The 26135-nt window shown below is 45.0% G+C and overlaps 1 protein-coding gene across 8 annotated transcripts in view; it reads right to left on the reverse strand.

The window, feature by feature from the left end:
- LOC137352094 (calmodulin-binding transcription activator 1-like) overlaps positions 1-26135 on the reverse strand; it is a 1221793-nt gene that overhangs the window by 42495 nt on the left and 1153163 nt on the right. For all 8 annotated transcript variants that reach the window (XM_068017185.1, XM_068017183.1, XM_068017181.1 and 5 more), the window contains 9 exons: positions 18858-19048; positions 17796-17874; positions 16517-16835; positions 14231-14769; positions 13173-13360; positions 11156-11402; positions 9916-9987; positions 2115-2308; positions 1496-1570 (listed from right to left, as the gene is read on the reverse strand). In XM_068017185.1, coding sequence (XP_067873286.1) covers positions 1496-1570; positions 2115-2308; positions 9916-9987; positions 11156-11402; positions 13173-13360; positions 14231-14769; positions 16517-16835; positions 17796-17874; positions 18858-19048 — 1904 coding nt within the window. The remainder of the gene's footprint in view (positions 1-1495; positions 1571-2114; positions 2309-9915; positions 9988-11155; positions 11403-13172; positions 13361-14230; positions 14770-16516; positions 16836-17795; positions 17875-18857; positions 19049-26135) is intronic.

Below are 26135 nucleotides of genomic sequence, written 5' to 3' on the forward strand. Positions count from 1 at the left end.
CTCAACCTGAGAAGGCAGACAGGGGCCTTGGTTTAACATCTTATCTGAAAGGGGGCATTGCCAACAATGCTGCACCCTGGCAGTACTGCACTGGCACTATCAGTCTGAATTTTGTGCTCAAGTCTCTGGAGTGGGGCATGAACCCATCTGACTTCAAGGCAAGAGTGCTACCAAGTTAAAGGTAACAATTCCCTTGCCATGAAGTGTGTGCCTTCAAATTACACAGCGTAACTGTTAGAACATGGATGGATATGAAAGTTTCTTTATCCACTATTTTAATGAAGGAGGCAACATATTCAAATGAATGGCTTTGTTAAAATACTGGACAAAGAAATTTAATCCAACTGTGTTGATGAACTAATATCTCTCACCTCAATTTCAAGGCTTGTATCCCAAGAGCTCATTCCCGTGTGTGTATATAGCTCCACATCCAGAAAACCAGAGCGGCCAATATTCAAGGGTAGCATAGACCACACTAGTGATAGAGTAGCTGGCAGTCCTTGATCCAGCAACATGGTTTTTGCAGAAGGAATGAAAAAATTGGGAGAGTCCTGGCCTGTACAAACTGGTTTATGTGCCTCAGGTCTGATATGCGTTCGTTTTTATGCTGTGTGGAACTGTGTGCAACCAGGTGAGAATATCCTATTTTGTGAGGGAAGATGTTTTCAGTGTTTTCCTGCCTGGAGGGGCAGCCTGGCAGGTCATGTCCATGGATTTACCTCTCTTCCTGTGGGAAGTGCCAGGCCTTTGATCTATGCGCTAAACAGGTCACAACTGAGATCAGGAACTTATTAAAGCCCTCTCACTGCAGACAAAAAATTTGGGACAAAAAATATCTCATCCTCAAATACTTCTCTCCACCCTAACCCTCCAAACCAAAGGCACTGATTCACATTCATATGTGGTTTCACATAGTACCTTAGCCAAATGGCCACTTTTCATATGGCAGCCGAGATAACAAGTGTCAGAATGCTTATTGACTGTGGTAGGTATCACACTTTTCTCATCTGGTCATGCACTTTCCTGCAGGGATCACTGGATTGTAAACACAAGCAAGAACCCTGACTGACCGTCCATTCCCTAACTCAGGGGCACAGAGTCCACTCTGATAACATTTAATCACCATCTCAGCTGGCACCAGCTAATTCAGCACAGACTGAGTAAGTTGAATCTAAGACTTCTGTGTCTATACTGGCTCAGTATCACAACAGGACAGTGACATCGCTCTCTGAAAAACCTGGGTGACTGTGGCCAGCATTCTCACAGCAGAGATCTACATGAGGGGTTCACGGGAGAGGTTTATAAACTATCCTCACTATGAGATTTTCTTTTAAGAAGGTTCAGATCTTCCTTGTTATTATTCTCTCATGTCAATGAGTTGATCTTAAGATTATTTTGCTATGGGTGGAGATTCAACTCAGGAGGCAAAATAAGTTGAAATGGAGAAATTTTTTTTAGAAAGTCGTCAGACTTTGAATGACCTTGGACATCTCACCTGTGACGACAACGGCGCAAAAATCTCATAATCTTCCGTGCAGCTTGATCCTGTTTCTTGGTCAGCAGACTGCTCCTGAAACAAAACCAAGGAAAACAAATGACAGCTCTCTTTAGTGCTAAAAATGCAGCACAATAGTGGGTAGCGAAACATTTGTGTAAGGGTGATTTTACATTGGAGTGTTGCCTTGTGACAGACATGGGGTTCACCTGCTGACTAGTAAACATGGGGATCACCCATTGACTGACAAATGTGGGGTTCAGCCACTGCTGTCAAACATGGGTTCATCTGTCAATGGCTGCACTAGGAAAACAGTCCGAGCTCCAAGGAGCACCATGGTCATGAGACTCTACTTGTTTGCCACAGCCCAGGGAATTCTTACCAAACAGAAAAATGCTTTTATCTATATTACCACCAAAACACAGATAGCAGTAAATGCAGTTCCACTGATTCTGTACTGGAGTAACAAACCCTTGGCTAAGAGTAACACACTCTTGAATAGGAGTTACATACCTTGCAAGCTGAGGCCTCAGTACCGATCCCAGGTGAAAAGCTGAGACCTCAGTACTAGGCCCCAAAGAAACTGGGACAAAAATTCTGTCCACACGTGACATCTTACCTGATTTTCTGTTGAACCATAGAGGCTGTCCTTCGCTTCTGCCTCATTTTTCCATACTCCTTGTAGCTGCGGTAATACTGCTGGATGAGGACAGCTGCCCGCCGACTCTGCTGGAACTTTTTCTGCTCGTAGTAACTGCGGAACTTGCTCTGGATCAGGATGGCGGCCAGCGTCATCTTTTTGTAAAGTGCATACTGGAAGAGACACAAAGAAAAGATCCTGGTCAGAAAGGGAAGCAGGGAGTGGAGGGGGAAGCCCTGGAAAGAAAGGTGAATGTTTGAGGGGGTGGAGGGTCCCCAATTAAAAAGTCCAATGCTGCCTCAATTGACCCCTCCACTGCAACCTCAGTATTCCAGGACTCTCACCTCAAATAAGTAACTGGCTATTAACAAGGCTATGCCAAAATAGTGATAACAGTAAGAACATAAGAAATAGGAGCAGGAGTGGGGCATACAGCCCCCACCCCCTCAAGCCTGCTCTGCCAGTCAATAAGGTCATGGCTGATCTTCCACCTCAATTCCACTTTCATGCCCAGTCCCCATATCCCTTGGTGTCAAAAAATTTGATGGAGGAGAAAACAAAGAATGGCTCACAAGCAAAATAAATAGAATCTAACTCTGAATCAGCAATCATTGACAATCACTCTTTAATACCTCATTTACTGTGTTTCTGCACATATGAAGCTGGCCAACACATTTAGGTTGCATGCTTCCCCTACACCCACTCACCTACCAGAAAACAATTGTTAAAAAATTGTCTATTGGGCAAAATCCTAACTCAAGCTGCAGCCTATATTAGGGTGGCTGGATCTGTACCTGGAGGTTTCATCATCTGACTTCTCACTGCCAACTGCACCCCCCTGGTCAAAAGGGCTTCTTTATCTCCAGTACTTTTATAACTAAGAAACTAAAAGTGGTTGAAAGAAATGAAAAGAAAACACACCATTTTTTAATGCCCTCTTATGATTTTTCTCCCTGGGTTTTGCTCACTGCAGTGTCCAGAGGATTAACCTTTAATTCCAGGTGACTCGAGGACAATCCTGGAGGGTTGGCAACCCTACCCTATATGCAAATTACTATGGTATATCAGAGCCCAGAGTATGGAGGCACAAAACTCATGTCATGGTGACTCCCGGAACACTGGTTTGGCATTTTCTCTGATGGCAGCAGGCATATGCAGTTGTGCCAGAACTCTTGCATTGTAAAAAGATTAAATAGCATCAGCAGCACCACCACATTGAGAAGCCACTTCCACAACACAAATGTGCCATCAAGCCATTCATGATTACTGGTTAGACCTCAGCTGGAGTAGTGTGTCCAATTCTGGGCATCGCACTTTAGGAAGGATGTCAAGGCCTTGGAATTGGATGCAGAGGAGATTTACTTGAATGGTGTTAGAATAGGATGAGGGACTTCAGTTCTGTGGAGAGACAAGAGAAGCTGGGCTTGTTCTTCTTAGAGCAGAGACGTTTAACGGGACATTCAATGGAGATGTTTCAAATTCTGAGGGGTTTTGATTGCGTAAATAAGGAGAAATTGTTTCCACTGGCAGGAGGGTCGATAACCAGAGAACACAGATTTAAAATAATTGGCAGAACCAAAGGGGAGATAAGGAGAATGTTCCTTTATACCTTGTGTTGTTTTGATCTGGAAGACACTGCCAGAAAGCATGCTGGAAGCAGATTAAGTTGTAACTTTTGAAAGGGAATTGGAAAATATTTGAAAAGGAAATGTTTGGAGGGCTATCTATGGAGATAGAACAGAGGAGTGGGATTAATTGGACAGCTTTTTCAAAGAGCTGGCACAGGCATGATGGGCCGAATGGCCTCCGCCAGTGTTGTATCATTCTATGATGATGTGATGGCAGGCATGTCATGGGGTTTTTCTTCTCACTCTGTACCACACCTGTTTACAAAACAACATATCCCTTTAAAATGAAAATGAAACACACACTGCCCCATGGTGTCTGATGGCTTCAGTGAACGGAAAGGATTTGCTGCAAATCTATATAAAAGATGGCTGGACTGGCAGTACTAACACACAGTGCCACAGGGTGCTGAGAGCCAGCTCTACTCTCACACTCCTTTTTACTTCAGAGCTTTGGACCGCTGCTGTCATTGGGGAAGAGCTAACAAGGGAGTTCCCCTGTTGTTGGGGAATGGGAAGGAAATTCAGAGCTACAGGAATCACTGCTCAACTTCAAGCAATGTCAGTCATATGCCCCGTGACTCCTACTGTCGAGAAGGACAAGAGAAGCAACATCATGGGAACACCATCACCTCCTGACTTGGATGTATGTCAACACTGCTTCATCATGACCAGGCTACTATCCTGGAATTCCCTACCCAATACCATCATGGTAGTACCAACTCCACATCAGTTCGAGAAGAAGGCCCACCACTACCTTCTCAGGGTAATGGGAAATGGGCAACAAATGCTGACACCCACATCCCAAAGACATTTGTTTGTAAAGTGGCAAGTTCATAGCAGTTTTCAGTAGTGCCCTGAAAGTGAGTCTCCATCATATCCCGATATCCTTTCTCACTCTCAACAGGACATGTTTGCAAGTGCAGGGCAAAAGGGGAGACAGGAAAGGCAATTTCTGCTTATTTACTCTGTGGCAGTGCAATTATTATGCTGATAGGGTGATATGAAGTCGGGTAGGGAGAGGCTCATGTGGAGCATAAACACCAGCATGGAGCGTTGGGCCAAATGGGCTGTTTCTGTATTGTAAATTCTATGTGATTATATCTATGTAATTCTGTAATCTTGAATGCTTTGTTTAAATCTCCCCTTAACCTTCTCTGCTGTAAGGAGAACAACCCCATTTTCTCCAGTCTCTCCACATAACTGAAGTCCCACATCCCTGATATCATTCTAATAAATCTCCCCTGCACCCTCTAAAGAAAAGTGAGAGGGGCTCACACAAAATAAAATCACTTCATCTGATTTTAATTATAATTCAAATAAATAACTTGATTTGAAAGATTCTATTTGGCACATGGAGAAAACACATAGCGACTCAAATTCCGATGCCTTCAGAGAGCTCAATATAGTGTTCATAACTCAAAAGCTACATTAAAAAATAAGTGACACAAACCTGTGCCCAAATACTACTTTATAATGCGTGGTCGCTTAGTGAAAATAGCTGAATATCACAGCAATGCACAACGAATGAGATCAAATTTCCATTTGTGTAACTGCATTACCTTCAAGGCTATCCATGTAAGCTTGCAAAGTGAATACATACAACATTAGTACCAGAGAAAAGAAAGACTCCTCAATCCAAGAGGGAAGCTTGCCTTAGTCAGTGCTGGGACACAACACAACAGCAACCTGCATCATTACAGTGCCTTTAACATAGAAAATCAGCTTCACAGAGGCGCCATTAGACAGAAATGGATGCTTAGCCAAAGAAGGAGTGATTAGTAAAGGGTGACCAAAACTCAAAGAGGTGGGCTTTAAGGAGGGTCTGAAAGGAAGAGAAGTGGGATGGGGGTGCTGGAGAGGCGGTGAGGATTAAGGAGGGGCATGGATCTGTGGAGGGCAAGTTTTAACTCTAATGTGCAAACATGATTGACCTTCAGTATTCTGAAGCTGCCTCCCCACTCCACCATCCCTTTTTCAGATACCAATAGCAGGAGGCCATTCAGCCCCTCAAGCCTATCCCATCATTCAGTTAGGTCATGGCTTGTCTGTATCTTAACTCCATTTATCTGTCTTGGTTCCATAACCTTTAATTTCCCTTGCCTATCAAACCCGAACAGATTGGGAAAAGCGTTTCTGTGCGGTTGGACCTAACCAACCCTCCAGCTTTTGAGCATTTCCTTTTATCTAAATTTTCTCCGACGCTGATCCTAGCTGAGATTCAGCTGCACAGCAGCTGACTACCGTCTGGGCCATTCTTTATGTGTCAGCAGGGACATTCTAATTGTAGGGAAGGGGACAAAACAGCTGAGCCCTCACCCTGACATCCACAAATGTCCAGTTTCGGATCGGGATTTATTGGTTGATAGTGATTAGGAGCTGGGTGGTGGGGGATCTTGCAGACTGGACTCTTCTCTAGCCCCAAGGCAGTTGAGACCAATGGTAACACCCATTCCAGTAATCCAGCTGGGATAAACTAACTCAGCACAGACCATGGATTGAATCGGGGAGCTTTTGGTCTGTACAGGGCTTAACTTTAACTTTGCAGCGAAGGCAGAAAGTAGATATCTGTTATACACGCCTTCCCCCACTGGTTTTCCTTCAGTCAGGAGTGATGCACAAACGGGTGCCTGATCCAATATCACCCACTTTACTGTATTGCTGAAAGTTAAGCTGACCCGCTCCGGCTCAGTCCCACCAGGTGCTGCATTTACAAATGTCACTATCAGGGAGTGGGCCTGTCCTGGCCCGACCCTGGTGGTCACCACACACACCATTAAAGAGGCCGGTCTGACTCCTTCATTTTAGCATTATGTCATCTGGAAGTCCTCTAGGATTCCTAGCAGCGAGCTCTGCACCAGCTCTGTCCCTGACCTCTTGTATCAACCACCTTAGTAAAGGCACATGAAATGTATTTAAAATAATAGAAAAACACAAAATAATTTCAAATAAAGTCTTGCATGGAGTTCAGTAAGTTAAATGTCCTACATTCCAGTGGGGAGTTGTCCATGTTGCAGACTGAGACTATACTATCAACATACTGGTGTTTTCCACTCAATGAAACATAAGAAACTACTAGGGGGCAATTTTAACTGACTGCATCGGGTGCAATGCTGGTTTTACACTGCACCCGACTTTACTGTCTGTTGAAGTCTATATTGGGTGGGGTGTGATTCCGCCCAAAGAGATAGGTTAAAATCGCATCCCAACATCACCGCCCGCCCAACACCCCCCCCTCTCCCCGCCCCACGTCTAAGGATCTGACCAAATGGTATGAGTTCAGGTGAAAAGTAGGCAGCGGAAGTCAATTTTTTTTTTATTAAGAAACCTGAATGAACATCCAAGGCCAAGTTCTGCAGGACACAGACAGGGCTGAACAGAGCAGGAGAGAATACGCAAACAACTCAGGAAATAGGGATTAGATGGCATCAAGATAGGCTTTTGAAGTTTTGAAAACCTGGAAATTGTAGATAAAAATAATGGCAGAGGAAGGTAGAATGACACTTCTGACATGTTGGGAAATATCCTCAGGAGTAGGAGATGGTACAGTATGTCTTGAATTCAACAAAGTGAGGACACAGAGGGGTATGGGTGTGTAGGATGCTGTATGGAAGAAGGTGGAGAAGCATTAACTAAAGTAGCCTCAATGAAATAGCGAGAGACAAGGAAGGTTGTGGCAGAGACAGGGAGGTTGGAGACCAGAGGTGAGAGCAGGATCTCTGCTCTTACCAGAGTATCAGCCAGCTGTGAAAACTGAGTCGTCTTCAGATAAGGTACTGATGAACAACATCATGAAAAAGTATCAGTCTTTGGGAGCTAATCCACTTAGTTACCAATGGCTGCTCCCCTTGTGGTTCTCTTGCCATCTGTTTGGATTATTTGTGTAACTACTGGAACTGGGCCAGCTTTAGTGCTTTTTTTTTACAGTTTTTGTGAATTTTTTGTCAAAATCAATTTGGGTGTTAGTTTTTGAGAATACAACCAGCAGCTGAGGTATAGATGGTTAGATGCAAAATAAAGCTCTCTCCACACTGTCCTGTCAAGTACTCCCAGGCTACCCATAGCATAGGTGAGATGCAGAGTAAAAGCTCCCTCTACTTTTGCCCCAACAATGTGCCTCAGCACCAATCTCATGAAGATCGCCCTACCGCAGTTTTGCACCATTTGAGGGCAGTTTTATGCATGTGAGCTGGATCGAGACTGTCCAACCCATCTCACCCTACAGTCAGAGAGCTTCATCCCATCAATGTGGATTCCAAGCCACGTTTGTGAAGGTGAACATGCAGAGTCCAATCCACAGCATCATCTAACGTTCACTGGGCTCGTGTTTGAACAACAGTCACATGTGTGAACTATTGCAGGGTGCATGGAACAATGGGCAGGACTTTTAGCAGGGGGATGTAAAACTTGCACTATCAGATTGGCCACCCATTACACACTGTCCAAATGTCCTTTCCGTTGAAGTCTGTTTTACACCCACATCGGAGTTGTAATGAGTCAATACCTTCAGAAGAGTAAATGGGACAGTGGAGGAGAGAGGAAGGAATGGAAAACAGAAGGAAAGTTTTCTGGATCAGGAAAATGCTGGAAATTCCCAATTATTTTAATTGAGAGAAACTGCTATGTTCATGATGAAAGGACATTGAGCTGAAATGTTAACTGTTTCTTTCTCCACAGATGCTGCCTGACTTGCTGAGTGTTTGCAGCATTTTCTGTTTTCATATTTGTTTCAGAATAACCAGTAATCGTCACTAAGGGACTTGTTTAATTCCTTCCAATGGAATCGGGACAGGAATTTGTTCCTGCACACCTTGTGTGACGCAGGCCTCATCTCCTGTGTGCATGTGTGCCAAAAGTCTCCAACTGCACTGGGAACAGGAGGCACTGCTTGTTCTCAGTCTAGAGTTGGTGCTTGTTTGGAGCTGGGTTTATTGACGTACTCCTCAGTGCAGAGCAAGTGAACTCTCAGATACCCGAACAGATGCAATATGACATGTTCAGTGAAGTGTGACAGTAAACTCCCATCGCGGTGCAAGTAATTACTGAGGACCAGATGGGTTAGAAAGTGGGGAGACTGTTTGTGTGATATAGAATGGTGTCAATGTCACACCTTTCAGTCCCTTGCGAAGAAAAATTAAAATCTCTTCAAGCCACCAAGCTCCCTGTGTTGCAAACGTCTTATTTTCAGTTTTATCAATGTTGCTACGCTCATTTTTCTTCTGAATTTTACTCTTGTTCCCGAGACGCCACAAAATCAATCTCACACACTTCTCCAGCTCTCTCTATCTGCACTGAATTGAAACTGAGAATTGCTGAACCATCTGTTACACTAACTTCTCCTTTCCCAGGACCTGTAATCTGTAGAACTCCTTGTCCCGCCTTCATACTTCCCTCCCTCGGACACTACATGCTCTGTATTCCAAAGTTTGAGGTCAGCCAGCCACTGTTTCCTGCCTGATTCACCTTGTCTTCTTTCAGTGTTGGCTTTGGCCATTTCACGAAGGTTTTCTCACGACCTCACTGCTAACTTATTTTTTTCATTGAAATAAAAGCAAATTGAAGTCCAACCGATTTTCAAACAGTACCTTGATTCTAAACTAAAGGATAATGTCCATAAGCTGAGTGGCAGATCTACCAGTGTCACTGGAACCCAGAGACTATGGAATCTCCCAGCATAACACTCGGCACGTCAATCTGATTTACTTTGGGAGGTTTTCCTCTTCCCCCTCAACCCCACCAAGGTTTCTCTCCATTATCCTCCACCCACAATTCCCACTCCTGAAGGTGTTACTTCCTTGCTAACGTGGGGTTCCACAGGTATCAGTGACCCACCACCTACCCCACCTGAGTGGCCATGTGTCAGATTCGAGCCGAGACAGTGATTGTTGGCAGGCTATTCCCCATGAGGGGCATTGTGACCAAGCTCGCTACTGTCCTCGGGGAGTTGAGGTGAAGAGAGGGGCGTGGTGAGGTTACTGGACATTGGGAGGAGACGGGGAACCCTGGCTGATACTTTCTCTCCCATTAACCCAGTGGCATTGAGCCCCAGTGTAGTGGCCTGAGATCAGCTAACTCAGCTCAGAAGGGTGGGCTGATCATGCTGCTCTGTGGGTGCCCCCGTCCCAACATGGGAAGTGCCACATTTTAATTTTTACCTGTTTATATTTTCTGTAGCAACGCTGAATGACAGCAGCGGCCATTTCCTGTTGTTCCCTGAAAGGACGTCCCTAAAAAATGGAAAACAAGATATTAACAACCACGACCTTCCACATCTTTTAGAATCACAGAATTATTGACCGATACAGCACAGGAGACAGGAATTCAGCCATCATGCCAGTGCCAGCTCTTTGGTAGAGCTATTCCATTAATCCCACTCTCCTGCTTTATCCCCAAAGTGCTGTAATTCTATTCCCTTCAACTATTTATCCAATTCTCTTTTGTAAGTTACTACTGAATCTGCTTCCACCACCCTTTCAGGCAGCGCACTGCAGATCACAATAACTCACTGTGCAAATAAATGTTTCCTCATGTCACCTTTTGCCAATTGCCTTAAATCTGTGCTCTATGGTTACTGACCCTTCTGCCATTTTTATATATTAATATCTGTTATTTATATTGACAATCTTTCTCCCTCTTTTTCCTGAAAGGACTGCCTCTTGTTGAGCTTCCACAGGCACAGGACACCCTCCAGTATACCTGCCTAGTCTCCATTCTTCATGTCTTGACTTCTATTCAAACATGGAAGGCATTGCAAACTAACCCACTGCTGTACCTCAGCCAATGTTAACACACATGCACTTTCCAGTGCAGGTCACTAGACAGTGAGTATAAGCAGCATATCGAGCTGATATTCCACACCCCAGCCCCAGAGCTGCTGATGCCAATTGTAGGCCCGGCCTGCAGGAATGTCCTATAGGGCAATCTGGCCTTTGAAACCCAGTTCTATTACTGTTACAATGCAGCAGTAAACTGTGTACAGCAAGGTCCCACAAATTGCAATATGATGAAAATTAGATAATGTGGTTTAGTGAGTGGTGTTGGTTGAGGGATAAATATTGGCACTGGATACCAGAGGGAACTACCTTCCTCTTCTTAGAAATAGTGCCATGGTATCTTATATGTCCACCTGAGAGGGCAGACAGGGCCTTGGTTTAATGCATCATCCAAAAGATGGCAGCTCTGACAGTGCAGCGTTCCCTCATTACTGGCACTGGGAGTATCGGCCTGGACTATGTGCTCAAGTGCCTGCAGTGGAACTTGAATCGGGACCTGCTGATTCAGTGGCAAGGATGCTATCCACTGAGCCACAGCTGACACAAGTTGACACATAGATACATGGTGATTTTGTATGCTGCAACTCACATGCTGATCCTATGTGAGAACAGCGCCTCTAACCTTGTATTTCCGGAAGGCGGTTTGCACCAACTTGGCAGCCTCGTACAGCTCCCTCTGCTCGTGGTCTGACAAGGTCAGCTGGGCAAATTCGTTCTCCATCTTCTCACTGGTCGATGCGCTCAGGAACTCAGACCAATCAGCTGCTGAGGGGAGAGTGGGTTTCTCAAAATTAACCTCGCTGATTGGTGACGAGGCAGGGCTTTGGCTTGCGTTAGAGGGAGGAGTCAAGGGCTCGCTGTACAAAGACCTAGAACATAAAAGGAGGGTAAAGGTGATGAGCAACATTGCAAGGTGCACAAGGAACTATCTCCTATTGACAAGTTTTCATTGCAAGTGGCAGCAGCACAGTTTCAGCAAGGAGCCAATTTATCAACAACAACTTGCATTTATATAGCACCTTTAACACAGGAAAACATCCCAAGGCACTTCACAGGAGCGTAATCAGACACAATTTGCCACCAAGCCACATAAAGAGATATTAGGGCAGATGAAAGTGTGGTCAAATAGGAAGGTTTTAAAAAGTGTCTTAAAGGAGGAGAGTGAGGTGGAGAAGCGAGAGCTTCAGGGAGAGAATTCCAGAGCTTAGGGCCTTGCCAGCTGAAGGCACGGTCCCCAATGGCGGGGTGAAGGAAATCAGGGAGGCCAGAATTGGATGAGCACAAAGATCTCGGAGGATTGTTGGGCTGCAAGAGATTATAAAGATAGGGCAGGGTGAGGTCATAGAGGGATTTGAATACAAGGACGAGAACATTAAACTCAAGGTGCTTTCTGGACTGGGAACCAGCCAGCACAGGGCTGATAGGTGACTGGGACTTTTGTGTGAGTTAGGATATGGACAGCAGAGTTTTGGATGAGCTTAGGTTTATGGAGGGTGGAAGATAGGAGGTGACTAGGAGAGTACTGGAATAGATGAGTCTGGAGGTAATAAAACAATGGGTGAGTGTTTCAGCAACAGATGGGTTGAGGTAAGGACAGAGACGCACAATGTCATGGAGGTGGAAGTAGCCATGTTGATGATGGAGAGGTGGACACATGTTCAATTCTTTAATACATATATGAAGTGTGGGTCTTGATACTGGACAGTCAACTGAGCTGGATCCTGCCTTCAACCAATGACCACAGATGTAGAAGCCGCAGGGTAGTTAGGAATCAGGGCGGAAATTTTGTCTGATTTTTCTCTTCTGTAACCTAGTGACACTTAGGACAACTGTAGTGCCCTTACCATTGTCCCTACAGAGAGTGCTGCCCTGTCCTATATTACAACAGTGACTACACTTCAAAGTTACTTCATTGATTGTAAAGCATGCTCGGATAGACCTGACAGCGTGATAGACGCTATATAAATGCAAGTCTTTTAATACTTGAGTGTTTTCTCCAAGTGCTAATGCAAATCACTTCTGCAGTGATGTCAAACCACCAGTGCTTATTATGAGCAGGGATTAGGGAATGGTTGGACCCCCAACTTCAGACTGCTAACTTCTTAACAATACAATTGGTCACAATGTACTGTGCATGTCAGAAAAGGCCCAAAACTACAAAAATAAATCTTGTTCAACCAGGACCAATACAGACTGGGGAGTACCCAGAAGGTGTTGCCAGTGGGTAAACTCTACTTAATACAGGAACAGCCCTGCAGTTAGCAACTGACTGTTGCTACATATTCCCAGCTTTCAACCTTTCTCGCATGTTTCACCTGATGTCCAAGTACAGCATTCCACTGGGTTTTCCTTCTCCCCGCATGTTCACTGGGTTGAAATCAATCCTCATCATCATTTCATCTCCAACTCTAACTTATTTTGTCCCACAACCTCAAACCTGTTGACCTCACCTCACCTCCTTCTGTCTCCTCTTGCTCTTACAATTGAAAACTTGAGCTTGACAATCACCTAATTATTATCTCTTGAATCATCTTCTCTTCTCTCCCCTACTTTCAATTTTTGTTGCTGGCCTGAGATATGGACTTTGGACTTTCCTGCAGGTTCATTAACAATGATAGAAGGTTCCCTGAGCTACTGACCGAAGCTGAGATAAGCTGGGTAAATGGTCCACATCTGCCAGGTAACTGGCCAACCAGCTCAAGGTGGTGTTAACACTGGGAATGTCCCCTCGCTCGGACAATGGAAATTCCATAGGGATGAAATTTTCCCGCTTGATCCTGTCTGGCGTTGCTTCGATAATCTGTTCAGCCAAGGACATCATATTAGCCTGAGGAAGTAAAAGAAAATTAAGAATATTTTCTTTGTTCTCCCAACATCATGGTTCTCATGAGTTAATTTAGGGCATTGAAAGAAAGACAGGGAGAGGGCAATGGCATTAGCAGCTCAATTGTTGAAGAATTTTCAGAATGCTCTTCTAAAAACCTAGTTATCAAAAATATTGCTGCTCAATGTTATTGTCACAGAACAGTGTGTAACCCCCACCCCTCCAATGTTATTGTCACAGAACAGTGTGTCACCCCTACCCCTCCAATATTATTGTCACAGAAGTGTGTAACCCCCACCCCTCCAATGTTATTGTCAAAGAACAGTGTGTAACCCCCACCCTTCCAATATTATTGTCACAGAACAGTGTGTAACCCCCACCCCTCCATTTTCTCCTGAGAGCGCTGACTCACACTGCGGTATGACCCCACAGTTGGTCAAATGCCATTCTTCGCATGTGGGCCTAGACAACAGCACAGTCCACTATGGGGGCATCACACAGCAAGTCTGATCCTGTCATCCACACACACATACATACTTTCCTGCAGGTGTGGTTCGGTAGGGATCAGGAGCTGGAGGACTGACTGCTCTTATTTCCCTTTCTGGCCTCAGCCACTAAGGCCAGGAGTAGTGTTCCAACAATCACTGGTACAGCTGAAATCAGCTGACTCAGCACAGACTAGTGCTTGAAACAGGGAGCCCTCCTGGTTCGAGCCCACTCTGCTGACACTTGCTGCTTGGGTTCACACACGAAGCATGATTCCTCATGTGAGGGCTCCTGGCATCCATAGCAAGAGGCAGCACCTTCGGGAAAAGATTGGATAAACATTTCTTATCCTTTGCAGTTGAAGGTACCCATCATCACATCTGATACCTGCAAATCCTCCATATGTTGGAAACACTCCTCATTCTCCTTGTATGATAGCAGTTCTGCATCCACCATCTCCCTCTCTGATAACATTAGAACACTGATGTCCTGCTTCTGCTGTATCCTGTGAGCAATGGACCCTGCGCTGAGACCCGAGACCTTCCTTATCACCGCAGGCTGCCCCGTTGTGGTCTGTGCTGCCACACTGACGTAAATCTCCTTCTGGCTCCACTTTGGGCTGGTCTGGTTCCCGACATTCCTACATCCGGTGGTGAGTGGCAAAGGGAATTCTGAGGTATGTTGGGAAAGTTCCCTGGGACTCTTCCTCTCCATTTCGGAATCAATTGCATCAGGGACTGCTTGCTTCGGGCTGGAGCTCAGTTTGGCGTTGATCTTCTGCTCCAGATTTAGTGGCGGAGGAGATGATTTGTCTTGCCTGGAGTGGAAGTGTTCGGTATTTAGCTTGTGTTTCTTGGAAGCTGGGAGGTCCCTCTGACTGTCATTTCCATGGCACTGCAGGGATTCTGACCTCGGCCGTCGGAGATCTGAAACAAGAAAGAAAGCCTTGTGCTTATTTATCTCTTTACTGGATCTCTTAGAGACATCTCAGAAGTGCTTTTTGTAGAATCACAGAATCATACAGCACAGAGAAAGGCCATTCATGAAACAGCTATCCAGTTAGTTCCAGCTCCCTGCTTTTTCCACTTACACCGGAAATATTTCCTCTTCATGTATTTATCCAATTCCCTTTTGAAAGTTATTATTGAATCTGCTTCCACCACCCTTTCATGAAGTGTATTCCAGTTAATTAGTATGAGAGCAGTGACTGTTGCTATGGCTACACTTTTCGGCCATTGGATATGAACCATATATGGAATAGGGAATTATGAATTGGGGAAAAAGCCATACCATGAAGACAAAGGATATCAATTATAACCCACAATGGACACTTGGCACATGGGAACGTAAGAACAGGAGCAGGCCATTCAGTCCCTCAAGATCATGGCTGATCTTAACCCAAAGCAGCTTTAGCTCTGGCTTGTGAAGGTGGTTGCCTCACATATGCCTCCTAAGTGTGCGGCAACCCAGAAGCCATGAGTTCAAATCCCTCCATTACAGCGCTTCATCAGATTGGGACCCTGATTGCTTGCTAGGATGTGGATCAAAGGCTCTGACTGCCCTCCATTCCTTCACCCAGGTGACTTTTCCTCATCTACGAGCCTACTAAATGGTGACAGGATACTCACTGGGGGATGTCAACTGATGTTCATACAACTGCTACTCTGTGTTGAGATTCAGCTAACGTACCACAGAGCAGAGACTGACCCTGGTATCTTTATACTGTTTGACCATGATGGGCAGATTGGGGATTTGCTCAATCGCTGATCTTAATCTCATTGTTCTGGGAGTGAGCCACACAGAGATCTGGTGCCCCTCCAAAGGGAATAGAGAAAGCAGGGAACCTCATCACTGGGCAGGCGGAAACCAAGCAACGAACCGTCTGCACCCTCAGGTGCAGGAAGGTGGTAGCCCAGAGACTGTCGAGAAAACAGAAGAGCTCACATCCTCATTAACAAAGGTTTCAAACTAGCCCAGGCTGAAGAGACAGATGCTTCTCTCTGTGCTAGTTGGAAAAATTCTATATGAAATGAATTTGCTATTCAGTCCAACTTCTAATGGACATTGGACAACAGGCATAAAACTGTATATAACTGAACACTAATTAGAAATATTATTTAGAGAGGCCACAGGATGGAGTGAGGCCGGACTGAGTTCTGATGAAAGGTCACAGACCTGAAAGGTTAACTCTGCTCCTCTCTCCACAAATGCTGCCTGACCTGCTGAGTATTTCCAGCATTTTCTGTTTTATTATCACAGGATGGTTGATGTTGCGAATGGAAAAATGTCACATTGGTAGGTAGAAAACACTCTTCAGAGACTAAGACATATTGTTAAGGCAGAATAGAGGGAGTTTTCCTCTGTATCTAACCCATGATAGTTTGACCCTGGGTGCGTTTGGTGGGACGGTGGAGAGGAAGCTTACTCTGTATCTAACTTATGCTATACATGCCCTGGGCATGTTTCACAGATAAAGATATGCTTTGTGTCTGATCTGTGTTGATCACACCTGGGAGTGTTTGATCAGGGTTCTTAAAATAGAATCGTTCCATTCCTCGGCACAACATCCTGACTTTGATACGTACAAAATTCACTACAATAAAGAAAAGACACAGAACCACAAGCACACAAAGTAGTGATTGCTAAAACCATGTAGAAATGAATAAAGTGCACCTGTGGAAGGAGATGTGCTGACACTCTTCTGGGACTCCTGACTGCTGTTACTGCCACTGTTCCACTGTCCAATCCAGACGTCACTCCCTGACTTTGCAGTGGGAGAGCAAACCATCCCGGGTGTTTGGGGGAGGCAAGGGAAATGTGATTCGTCTTCCCTCTGTAATTCTTCCAGATACTCTGCCAGCTTCACATGCCCCCTTGAGCGGGCTATTGCCAGGGGCAAACGGCCCAGTGAATCAGGGATAGAGAGAGCTCGGTGGTCCCATTTGTACAGAACAACAGCTGCTTCAGTGTGCCCCAATGCACAAGCCCACATCTGGTTAAAAAAGGACCAATTCTTACATTATTTCACATCCTTCCTGGCAGACTGAACAATTAAAAGTAAAAATTAGAACTGGCTCTCACTTTCTAGCAGCACTTTCTCCAGTGTTGACAAGCTGATGTATTCCTTCTCAGAGGTCATGAAACACTTTATATAAAAGCAAGACCTTCCTTTCTTTAATGAGCTCTAACCCAACACAATGTGGACTCATTAGCTGCTTTTGCACGATATGTGACTTGTATTGGTGCCACCAGCTCCCTGAAGCGCAGTCAGCTGCACACCAAGTGCTAAAATCAGCAGCTGCGAAGATCCATTTCTCGTGCCTCTTGGCAGTTTTACACTTGGCTCGTGGCCAGCAGGTTACAAAAATCCTGTGCTTCCAGGAGCTGGTGCCACTGGTATAAACGGAATGACAACAACTTGCATTTATATAGCGCCTTTAACGTAATAAAACATCCCAAGGCACCTCACAGGAATGTTATCATACAAAATTTGACACTGAGTCACATCAGGAGATATTAAGGCAGGTGACCAAAAGCTTGATCAGAGAGGTAGGTTTTAAGAATGTCACAGGAGGGGAGAGAGAGAGAGAGAGAGAGGCTTAGGGAGGGAAATACAGAGTTTAGGGCCTAGACGACTGAAGGCACAGTCGCCAATGGGTGAGGTTAAAGGAAATTAGGGATTCACAAGAGGAGGAGTGCAGAGATCTCGGATGGTTATAGGGCTGGTGGGGAAGATTACAGAGTTAGGGATGAGTGAGTCCATGGAGGGATTTGATACAAGGATGAGAATTTTAAATTTGAGGTTTGCTAGGCCGGGAGCCAATGTAGGTTAGCAACAGTGCAAATTCAATCATAACCTTTTCAATTAAAAAGCCTCATGCAGGAGCAGCCACAGAGAGTCCATATAAAACGCTCTCCCAGTTACTTTCTAAACGGAGGTGACACTACTTACCAGGGGTGTGCAGGAGAAATGATCAACATTCAATGGATCCACCTCCAGCTCTAGATCAATACTATCTGCATGCTTTGCACTGTGAAAGGACAAACACAAGCTGTTAATGGAGCAGTTTCCAGTCGTGAGCCAGTGTACTGACAATTTATTGGCAAGGGGGTGAGAATCCTCTTGAGAATATTCTTCCAACTCTCTTGCTATGAGGTACCCAAGATAAACCTATTGTCTGATGGGTTACCCCTCTCTCTCACCTTTGGCCTCCCATCTCTCTGTCACATCCTCCCTTTGTCTCTCCATTCAACACGACTGGCTATTGCTTCTTTGAGCTTTCCTTTATTTCCCCACACGCTCTTCCTCCTTCCTCCATCCTCCCTCTGGCTAAACCGATCCCCATCATTCCTTCCCATAGACTCAAAAGGATGGAACTCCTCATCTCTTCAGTCAGCCTTCCTCACACAAGCTTCATGCTTTTCAAATGCAAACTCTGTGTAACTTAGAGGGTATATTGTTAATTTTCCTCCTGGGCTGTAAACAGGTATTGTGAATCGGCTGGCCAATAAAGAAACTACTCGCTTCTCCTTCCCATTGAAACCCTCGGTTTCTGTTTCTCAACGATGAAATAAATATAGGAATTATGGCATCAGTACCACTCCAAACCTGTTCTAATCAACCTTCCCTACCTAAATACTTCTTCAATGACTGCACACAGACACCTGAGTACAGCAACATCAATGAAATATGATCTGCAGGTTCGATCCCAATTGTGCAAATTTCCTGATCTTAGTCACACAGACAGGATGGTAGGGGATTACCAGTGAAGCTCCCATGACTGTGCTCCAATAATGTCCCTGTTCAGAAAACTGCTCTCTGTTGTACCCTCAAGCCAAGCCCTCATTAGAAGTACCTAACCATGAAGATAAAACAAAACAGAACATAGTATTCATACACTAGATCACACCTCATCCATTCAGTTTTAATCACGGTTGCCCTTGTTTACTGCGGAAACACAAATGTACCCCTTGCCCCACAGATGCGGATTAGTGGAGCCTGTCTGTTGCTTACCGCCATTTGATGAGTGTCTGGATCAGTGTGGCGTAGCCCTGGGCAGCTGCCAGGTGCAGGAGGGTCATTCCTCGGAAGGTCTTGGAATGGATGAGGTTTTTGGATTTGACCCAGCAGGCACGACTCATCATCTTCTCACACACTAGCACCACGCGGTTCTCAAAGGAGCAGCTGGCCACCCTGGATGCACACTGCATAATGGGGCAAGGAATACACACTGAGATTAGTCCTCTCACATGCAACTTTGTTAGGCTCAAAGGGACATCAACTGTGGCAGTTATACAGCACCTTTAACTTTACAGTGCTGGGATAGGCCTCTCGGTCTGTTTGCAACCTTAGTGTCCTACTTGACCCCGAGATGAGCTTCCAACCACATATCCGCTGCATCGCAAAGACTACCTACTTTCACCTCTGTAACATCACCCGACTCTTCTCTTGCGCAGCTTATCTGCTGCTGAAACCATTATCAATGCCTTTGTTACCTTTAGACTTGACTATTCTCCTGGCTGGCCTCCTATCTTCCACTCTCGGTAAACTTGAGCCCATCCAAAACTCTGCTGCCCACGTTCGAACTCACCCCTGAACTCACAGACCTATATTGCCTCCCGGTCCGGCAACATCTTGGTTTTAAAATTCTCATCCTTGTATTCAAATTCCTCATGACCTTGCCCCTCTCTATTTCTGTAACCTCCTCCAGCCCTTCATCCCCTGAGATCTCTATGTTCCTCCAATTCAGGTTTCTTATGCATCCTTGATTTTAATCCCTCCACCACTTGTGACTGTGCCTTCAGCTGCCTAGGCCTTAAGTTCTGGAGTTCCACCCTAAATCTCTCCATCTATCTACTGCTCCCCTTTTGAAAATGCTCCATAAAACTTACCTCTTTAACCAAGCTTTTGTTCATCTGTCCTACTGGCTGGGATTTTATGTCAACATCTGAGGCGGGGTCGGAGGCAGGGGCACAGAGTATCACAAGGGGGGCGAGGGGGCAGAGGGCCCATTACTTCCCTGTCACCAACCAATCTTCTCGGGGACGGGATAGGCTGAGACAGCCTTCCCGACCAGAGGCCGATTGCGGCCCTTAAGTGGCCTATTAACGCCCAATTAAGGGCCAGTTCCCACCATGGCTGCGATCTTACTAATGGTGGGGGCTGCCTCTGCCATGCGGGGAGGACGCTGTGTAACACGAAGCGCTTTCTCTGAAGGCTTGGGAGGTGGGTGTCCCTCCTTTGTGGGCAATTTGTGGCCCACAGAGGAGCCCCTGCTGGAAACCACTCTATCCCCCCGGGAGCCCCCTCCCCCTGGACTGCATGACCACACCCCCCCACCCCTTGTGTCTCCCTCGCCAGGGCCTTCCGGACTGGCCCTGGTGACCCTGCCTCACTTACCTGAGGTCCAAGACCGCTGCAGTTCCGCCAGTGGCCACCGCTCCTGGTGGCGCTGCTGATACTGCTGAGCTGCCAGCCCTCTGATTGGCCGGCAGCTCTTGGAGGTGGGATCCCCGTCTTTAAAAGGATGAGGATCCCGGCTCATGAAAATTAGTGGTTAAAAGACTGGAGGATCGCTCCAGGGGCACTAAAAGGCTGAGGCGGGTGTTATGTATGTATATATTGTTATAATATCTGTAAATTGTTAGGAACTATCTGGGAACCAGAAACAACATAAAGACGAAACAGCGGGGTTCTCCCCGCCTTTTCAGCCAGAGCCAGGAGCTCCGCCTCCAACGCAAAATCCAGCCCACTATCTCCTTATATGGATCGGTATCAAATTTTGTTAGACTTCACTCGTGAAGTGCCTCGGAACGTTTTACTACATTAAAGATCTGCTATAAAGGCAAGTTTATATCATATTAGAACAAGTGACCAAATGCTTGGTCAAAAATTTAACTTTTCAGGAGCTTCCTGAAGGATAAGAACGAGATAGAGAGGCATAGAGAGGCGTACAGGTTTAGGGAGGGAATTCCAGAGCTTGGGCCTAGACAGCTGAAGGCACAGCTGCCAATGGTGGAGTGAAAGAAGTGGAGAATGTGCAAGAGGCCAAAATTAGAAGAGGGCAGAGTACTTGAAGGATTGCAGAGCTGGAGGAGGTTACAAAATAGGAAGGGGTAGGGGTGAGGCCATATGTTAATTATGTTTAATCATATACAGGTGGAGGGTGTTAATTAGGGTCTTAAGTATATATAAGGAGACACTTATGGAAACTGGGTGAGTGAGGAGCTGCATGTTTGTAATTTTTTTACTTTATAAAATAAATGCAAGACCAAGTAAAGATTGGCTCCAGCATAATCCTTCAACAACAAGCTTTCTGGAGTAGATAGCAGAGGATGGTTGCATAAAGGTGAAGGGTGGAAACTAAGAAAAAAAATCACATAACTGAAATCCCACTGGCTATTGTAGAAAATGGCAGAAAGCAAGTGTAAATTGTCAGGGTATGACTACCCTCCAATGTTCTCTGAGTCTTAACCATATGATCAGTGGAAGAATGAAGTGGATATGTGCACACTGGTTACATCCTTACCAAAGAGGAAACAGGTAATGGCCTTAGCGCTGTTACTTCCTACCAAAAGTAAAATCAAAAGTAAAGTATTTTGTGAACTGGATGTTCGTCAGTTGGATAATGATGAAGGTTTGGATCTTCTGTTAGAATTCTTGGATGAGATTTACAAGAAAGATGATCTATTAAATGCCTATGAAGCATGGTCAGACTTTGATTGATTTCGGAAAACAGATGGTTAGTCAATGGAGGAATATATCATGGACTTTAACACACTGTATGGAAAGATTGAGGAAATTCAATTTGGAGATCTCTGGTTCAGTGCTAGCATTTAAATTGTTAGATTGTAGGGTGTTGCATATGGACAGGCTCCTGGTTCTAACTGGGGTTCAGTTCTTGGACAAAGACTCCCTGTTGGATCAGATGTCTGCTGACTTAAAAAGAAATTCTGGGGACACAGTCATTTCCTGCAGCCTTGGTTGATCAAATGGGACATTCTGCAGTGACACAAAAAATGGAGGACTCAATGATTGCTGATTTTGAATTGGTCCATATACTGGATGCAGACACCAGTACAATGGAAAAGTTAAAGATAGGAGAAATAAGGATGAAAGCACCTTTAGTGGGTCTGGCTATTACAGCAGAAGACAGAATTGGAACAGCAATAATAGGCTAATGAATGCTAGGAGTGCCCAAAAAACAGTTAATAGGTGTTTCAGGTGTGACTCGAAGTATCATTATGCAATGAACTGCCCAAAGTGGAGAGGCAGGGTCTCCGAAATGATGTGGAGAATTCTGAGGCAGAAGAGGAAGACAATGATGAATCTGAACGAATTGTACTTGTCACAAGGAGTTTTAGTCCTGTGATGAATGTGTTAGTTGTGGATTCATTCAACTGTGTTGTGTTAGATAGTGCTTGCATGTTGACAGTATGTGGAGCAGATTGGTTAAAATATTATCTGAACTCACTCAGTCGTGAGGATCAACGCATGGTTCAGGAATACTGCTCTATCGTTTTAGGTTTGATGATGACAACACATTGACGTCACTAAAGAGTTGTAATTCCATTTAAAATAGATGGAGTAAGCCACTTTATCAGTACTGATGTAGTCTCTGGTGAGATACCCCTACTGTTGAGTAAACCTTCCAGTGTACAGGATGTTGAGAGTAGTGAGGTCAGAGATATGGTTACAAGGATGCAAGAGGGCACTGGCAAGCAAGAACCTGGTTTAAAGTGTGTCTACTTCAACGCCAGGAGCATCCGGAATAAGGTGGGTGAGCTTGCAGCATGGGTTGGTACCTGGGATCTCGATGTAGTGGCCATTTCGGAGACATGGGTAGAGCAGGGGCAGGAATGGATGTTGCAGGTTCCGGGATTTAGATGTTTCAGTAAGAACAGAGAAGATGGTAAAAGAGGGGGGGGGGGGTGTGGCATTGTTAATCAAGGAGAGTATTATAGCGACAGAAAGGACGTTTGAGGACTCGTCTACTGAGGTAGTATGGGCCGAGGTTAGAAACAGGAGAGGTGAGGTTACCCTGTTGGGAGTCTTTTATAGACCTCCAAATAGTTCCAGAGATGTAGAGGAAAGGATAGCGAAGATGATTCTCGACAGGGGCGAGAGTAACAGGGTAGTTGTTATGGGGGACTTTAACTTTCCAAATATCGACTGGAAATACTATAGTTTGAGTACTTTAGATGGGTCAGTTTTTGTCCAGTGTGTGCAGGAGGGTTTTCTGACACAGTATGTAGACAGGCCAACCAGGGGCGATGCCACATTGGATTTGGTACTGGGAAATGAACCCGGCCAGGTGTTAGATTTAGATGTAGGTGAGCACTTTGGTGACAGTGATCACAATTCGGTTAGGTTTACCTTAGCGATGGGCAGGGACAGGTATATACCGCAGGGCAAAAATTATAGCTGGGGGAAAGGAAATTATGATGCGATTAGGCAAGATTTAGGATGCGTAGGATGGGGAAGGAAACTGCAGGGGATGGGAACAATCGAAATGTGGAGCTTATTCAAGGAGCAGCTACTGTGTGTCCTTGATAAGTATGTACCTGTGAGGCAGGGAGGAAGTTGTCAAGCGAGGGAGCCGTGGTTTACTAAAGAAGTTGAAGCGCTTGTCAAGAGGAAGAAGGCGGCTTATGTTAGGATGAGATGTGAAGGCTCAGTTAGGGCGCTTGAGAGCTACAAGCTAGCCAGGAAGGATCTAAAGGGAGAGCTAAGAAGAGCAAGGAGAGGACACGAGAAGTCATTGGCGGAAAGGATCAGGGAAAACCCTAAGGCTTTCTATAGGTATATCAGGAATAAAAGAATGACTAGAGTTAGATTAGGGCCAATCAAGGATAGTAGTGGGAAGTTGTGTGTGAAATCAGAGGAGATAGGGGAAGTGTTAAATGAATATTTTGCGTCAGTATTTACAGTAGAGAAAGAAAATGTTGTCGAGGAGAATACTGAGATTCAGGCTACTAGGCTAGATGGGATTGAGGTTCACAAGGAGGAGGTGTTAGCAATTTTGGAAAGTGTGAAAATAGATAAGTCCCCTGGGCCAGATGGGATTTATCCTAGGATTCTCTGGGAAGCTAGGGAGGAGATTGCAGAGCCTTTGTCCTTGATCTTTATGTCGTCATTGTCGACAGGAATAGTGCCGGAAGACTGGAGGATAGCAAATGTTGTCCCCTTGTTCAAGAAGGGGAGTAGAGACAGCCCTGGTAATTATAGACCTGTGAGCCTTACTTCGGTTGTGGGTAAAATGTTGGAAAAGGTAATAAGAGACAGGATTTATAATCATCTTGAAAAGAATAAGTTCATTAGAGATAGTCAGCACGGTTTTGTGACGGGTAGGTCGTGCCTCACAAACCTTATTGAGTTTTTCGAGAAGGTGACCAAACAGGTGGATGAGGGTAAAGCAGTGGATGTGGTGTATATGGATTTCAGTAAGGCATTTGATAAGGTTCCCCACAGTAGGCTATTGCAGAAAATACGGAAGTATGGGGTTGAAGGTGATTTAGAGCTTTGGATCAGAAATTGGCTAGCTGAAAGAAGACAGAGGGTGGTGGTTGATGGCAAATGTTCATCCTGGAGTTTAGTTACTAGTGGTGTACCGCAAGGATCTGTTTTGGGGCCACTGCTGTTTGTCATTTTTATAAATGACCTGGAAGAGGGTGTAGAAGGGTGGGTTAGTAAATTTGCTGATGACACTAAGGTCGGTGGAGTTGTGGATAGTGCCGAAGGATGTTGTAGGGTACAGAGGGACATAGATAGGCTGCAGAGCTGGGCTGAGAGATGGCAAATGGAGTTTAATGCGGAAAAATGTGAGGTGATTCACTTTGGAAGGAGCAACAGGAATGCAGAGTACTGGGCTAATGGGAAGATTCTTGGTAGTGTAGATGAACAGAGAGATCTTGGTGTCCAGGTGCATAAATCCCTGAAGGTTGCTACCCAGGTTAATAGGGCTGTTAAGAAGGCATATGGTGTGTTAGCTTTTATTAGTAGGGGGATCGAGTTTCGGAGCCACGAGGTCATGCTGCAGCTGTACAAAACTCTGGTGAGACCGCACCTGGAGTATTGCGTGCAGTTCTGGTCACCGCATTATAGGAAGGATGTGGAAGCTATGGAAAGGGTGCAGAGGAGATTTACTAGGATGTTGCCTGGTATGGAGGGAAGGTCTTACGAGGAAAGGCTGAGGGACTTGAGGTTGTTTTCGTTGGAGAGAAGGAGGAGGAGAGGTGACTTAATAGAGACATATAAGATAATCAGAGGGTTAGATAGGGTGGATAGTGAGTGTCTTTTTCCTCGGATGGTGATGGCAAACACGAGGGGACATAGCTTCAACTTGAGGGGTGATAGATATAGGACAGATGTGAGAGGTAGTTTCTTTACTCAGAGAGTAGTAGGGGCGTGGAACGCCCTCCCTGCAGCAGTAGTAGATTCGCCAACTTTAAGGGCATTTAAGTGGTCATTGGATAGACATATGGATGAAAATGGAATAGTGTAGGTCAGATGGTTTCACAGGTCGGCGCAACATCGAGGGCCGAAGGGCCTGTACTGCGCTGTAATGTTCTAATTCTAATTCTAATGTTCTAATTCTAATTCTAATTCTAATTCTATAAAAAAGGCACAAATGAAACATGATATGAAGCATGATAAGGCAATTGTTTTGGAAAGTCAGTGGGATTTGCAGTTTGCCCAGTCAGGGCATACTGTATCCCCTTAACAAAACCTGATATTTCTAGTCAGTGTTAGAGAAGTATTAATGGCATCAGATGATAAGAATCAGAGAGATAAAAAGCAAATTGTCTCAAAGTTACACAGACAATTTTCTCACCCTTCTTATGAAAGATTAAAAACCCTGCTAAAGGATGCAGGTGTAATTGAAGAGTATATGAGGATAATAGAAGAGATTAGTGAAAAGTATGAAATCTGTGAAATGTTTCAGTGGATGCTGTCATGTCCTATTGTCAGCCTTCCATTGGCGCGTGACTTTAATGAGGTAGTTGCCATGGATTTAAAGGCATGGAACAAAGAGAAATATTTTCATTCTACATTTATAGACCTGGCAACCAGATTTAGTCTTTCTACAATAGCAAGGACAAAAGGGTGCTTATAGATAAAATCATGGAGAAATGTATAAGGGCCAGACTTGGAACACCAGCTAAGTTTATAACTGATAATGGAGGGGAATTTGTCAATGACGAATTCAGAGAAATGTGTGAAATCATGAACATTATGGTAATGAATACCACAGCTGAAAGTCCTGTGAAGGTCTCTGTGAAAGGAATCCGT

This window comes from Heterodontus francisci, chromosome 37 (genome assembly GCF_036365525.1).
Source record: "Heterodontus francisci isolate sHetFra1 chromosome 37, sHetFra1.hap1, whole genome shotgun sequence".
Taxonomy (NCBI): domain Eukaryota; kingdom Metazoa; phylum Chordata; class Chondrichthyes; order Heterodontiformes; family Heterodontidae; genus Heterodontus; species Heterodontus francisci.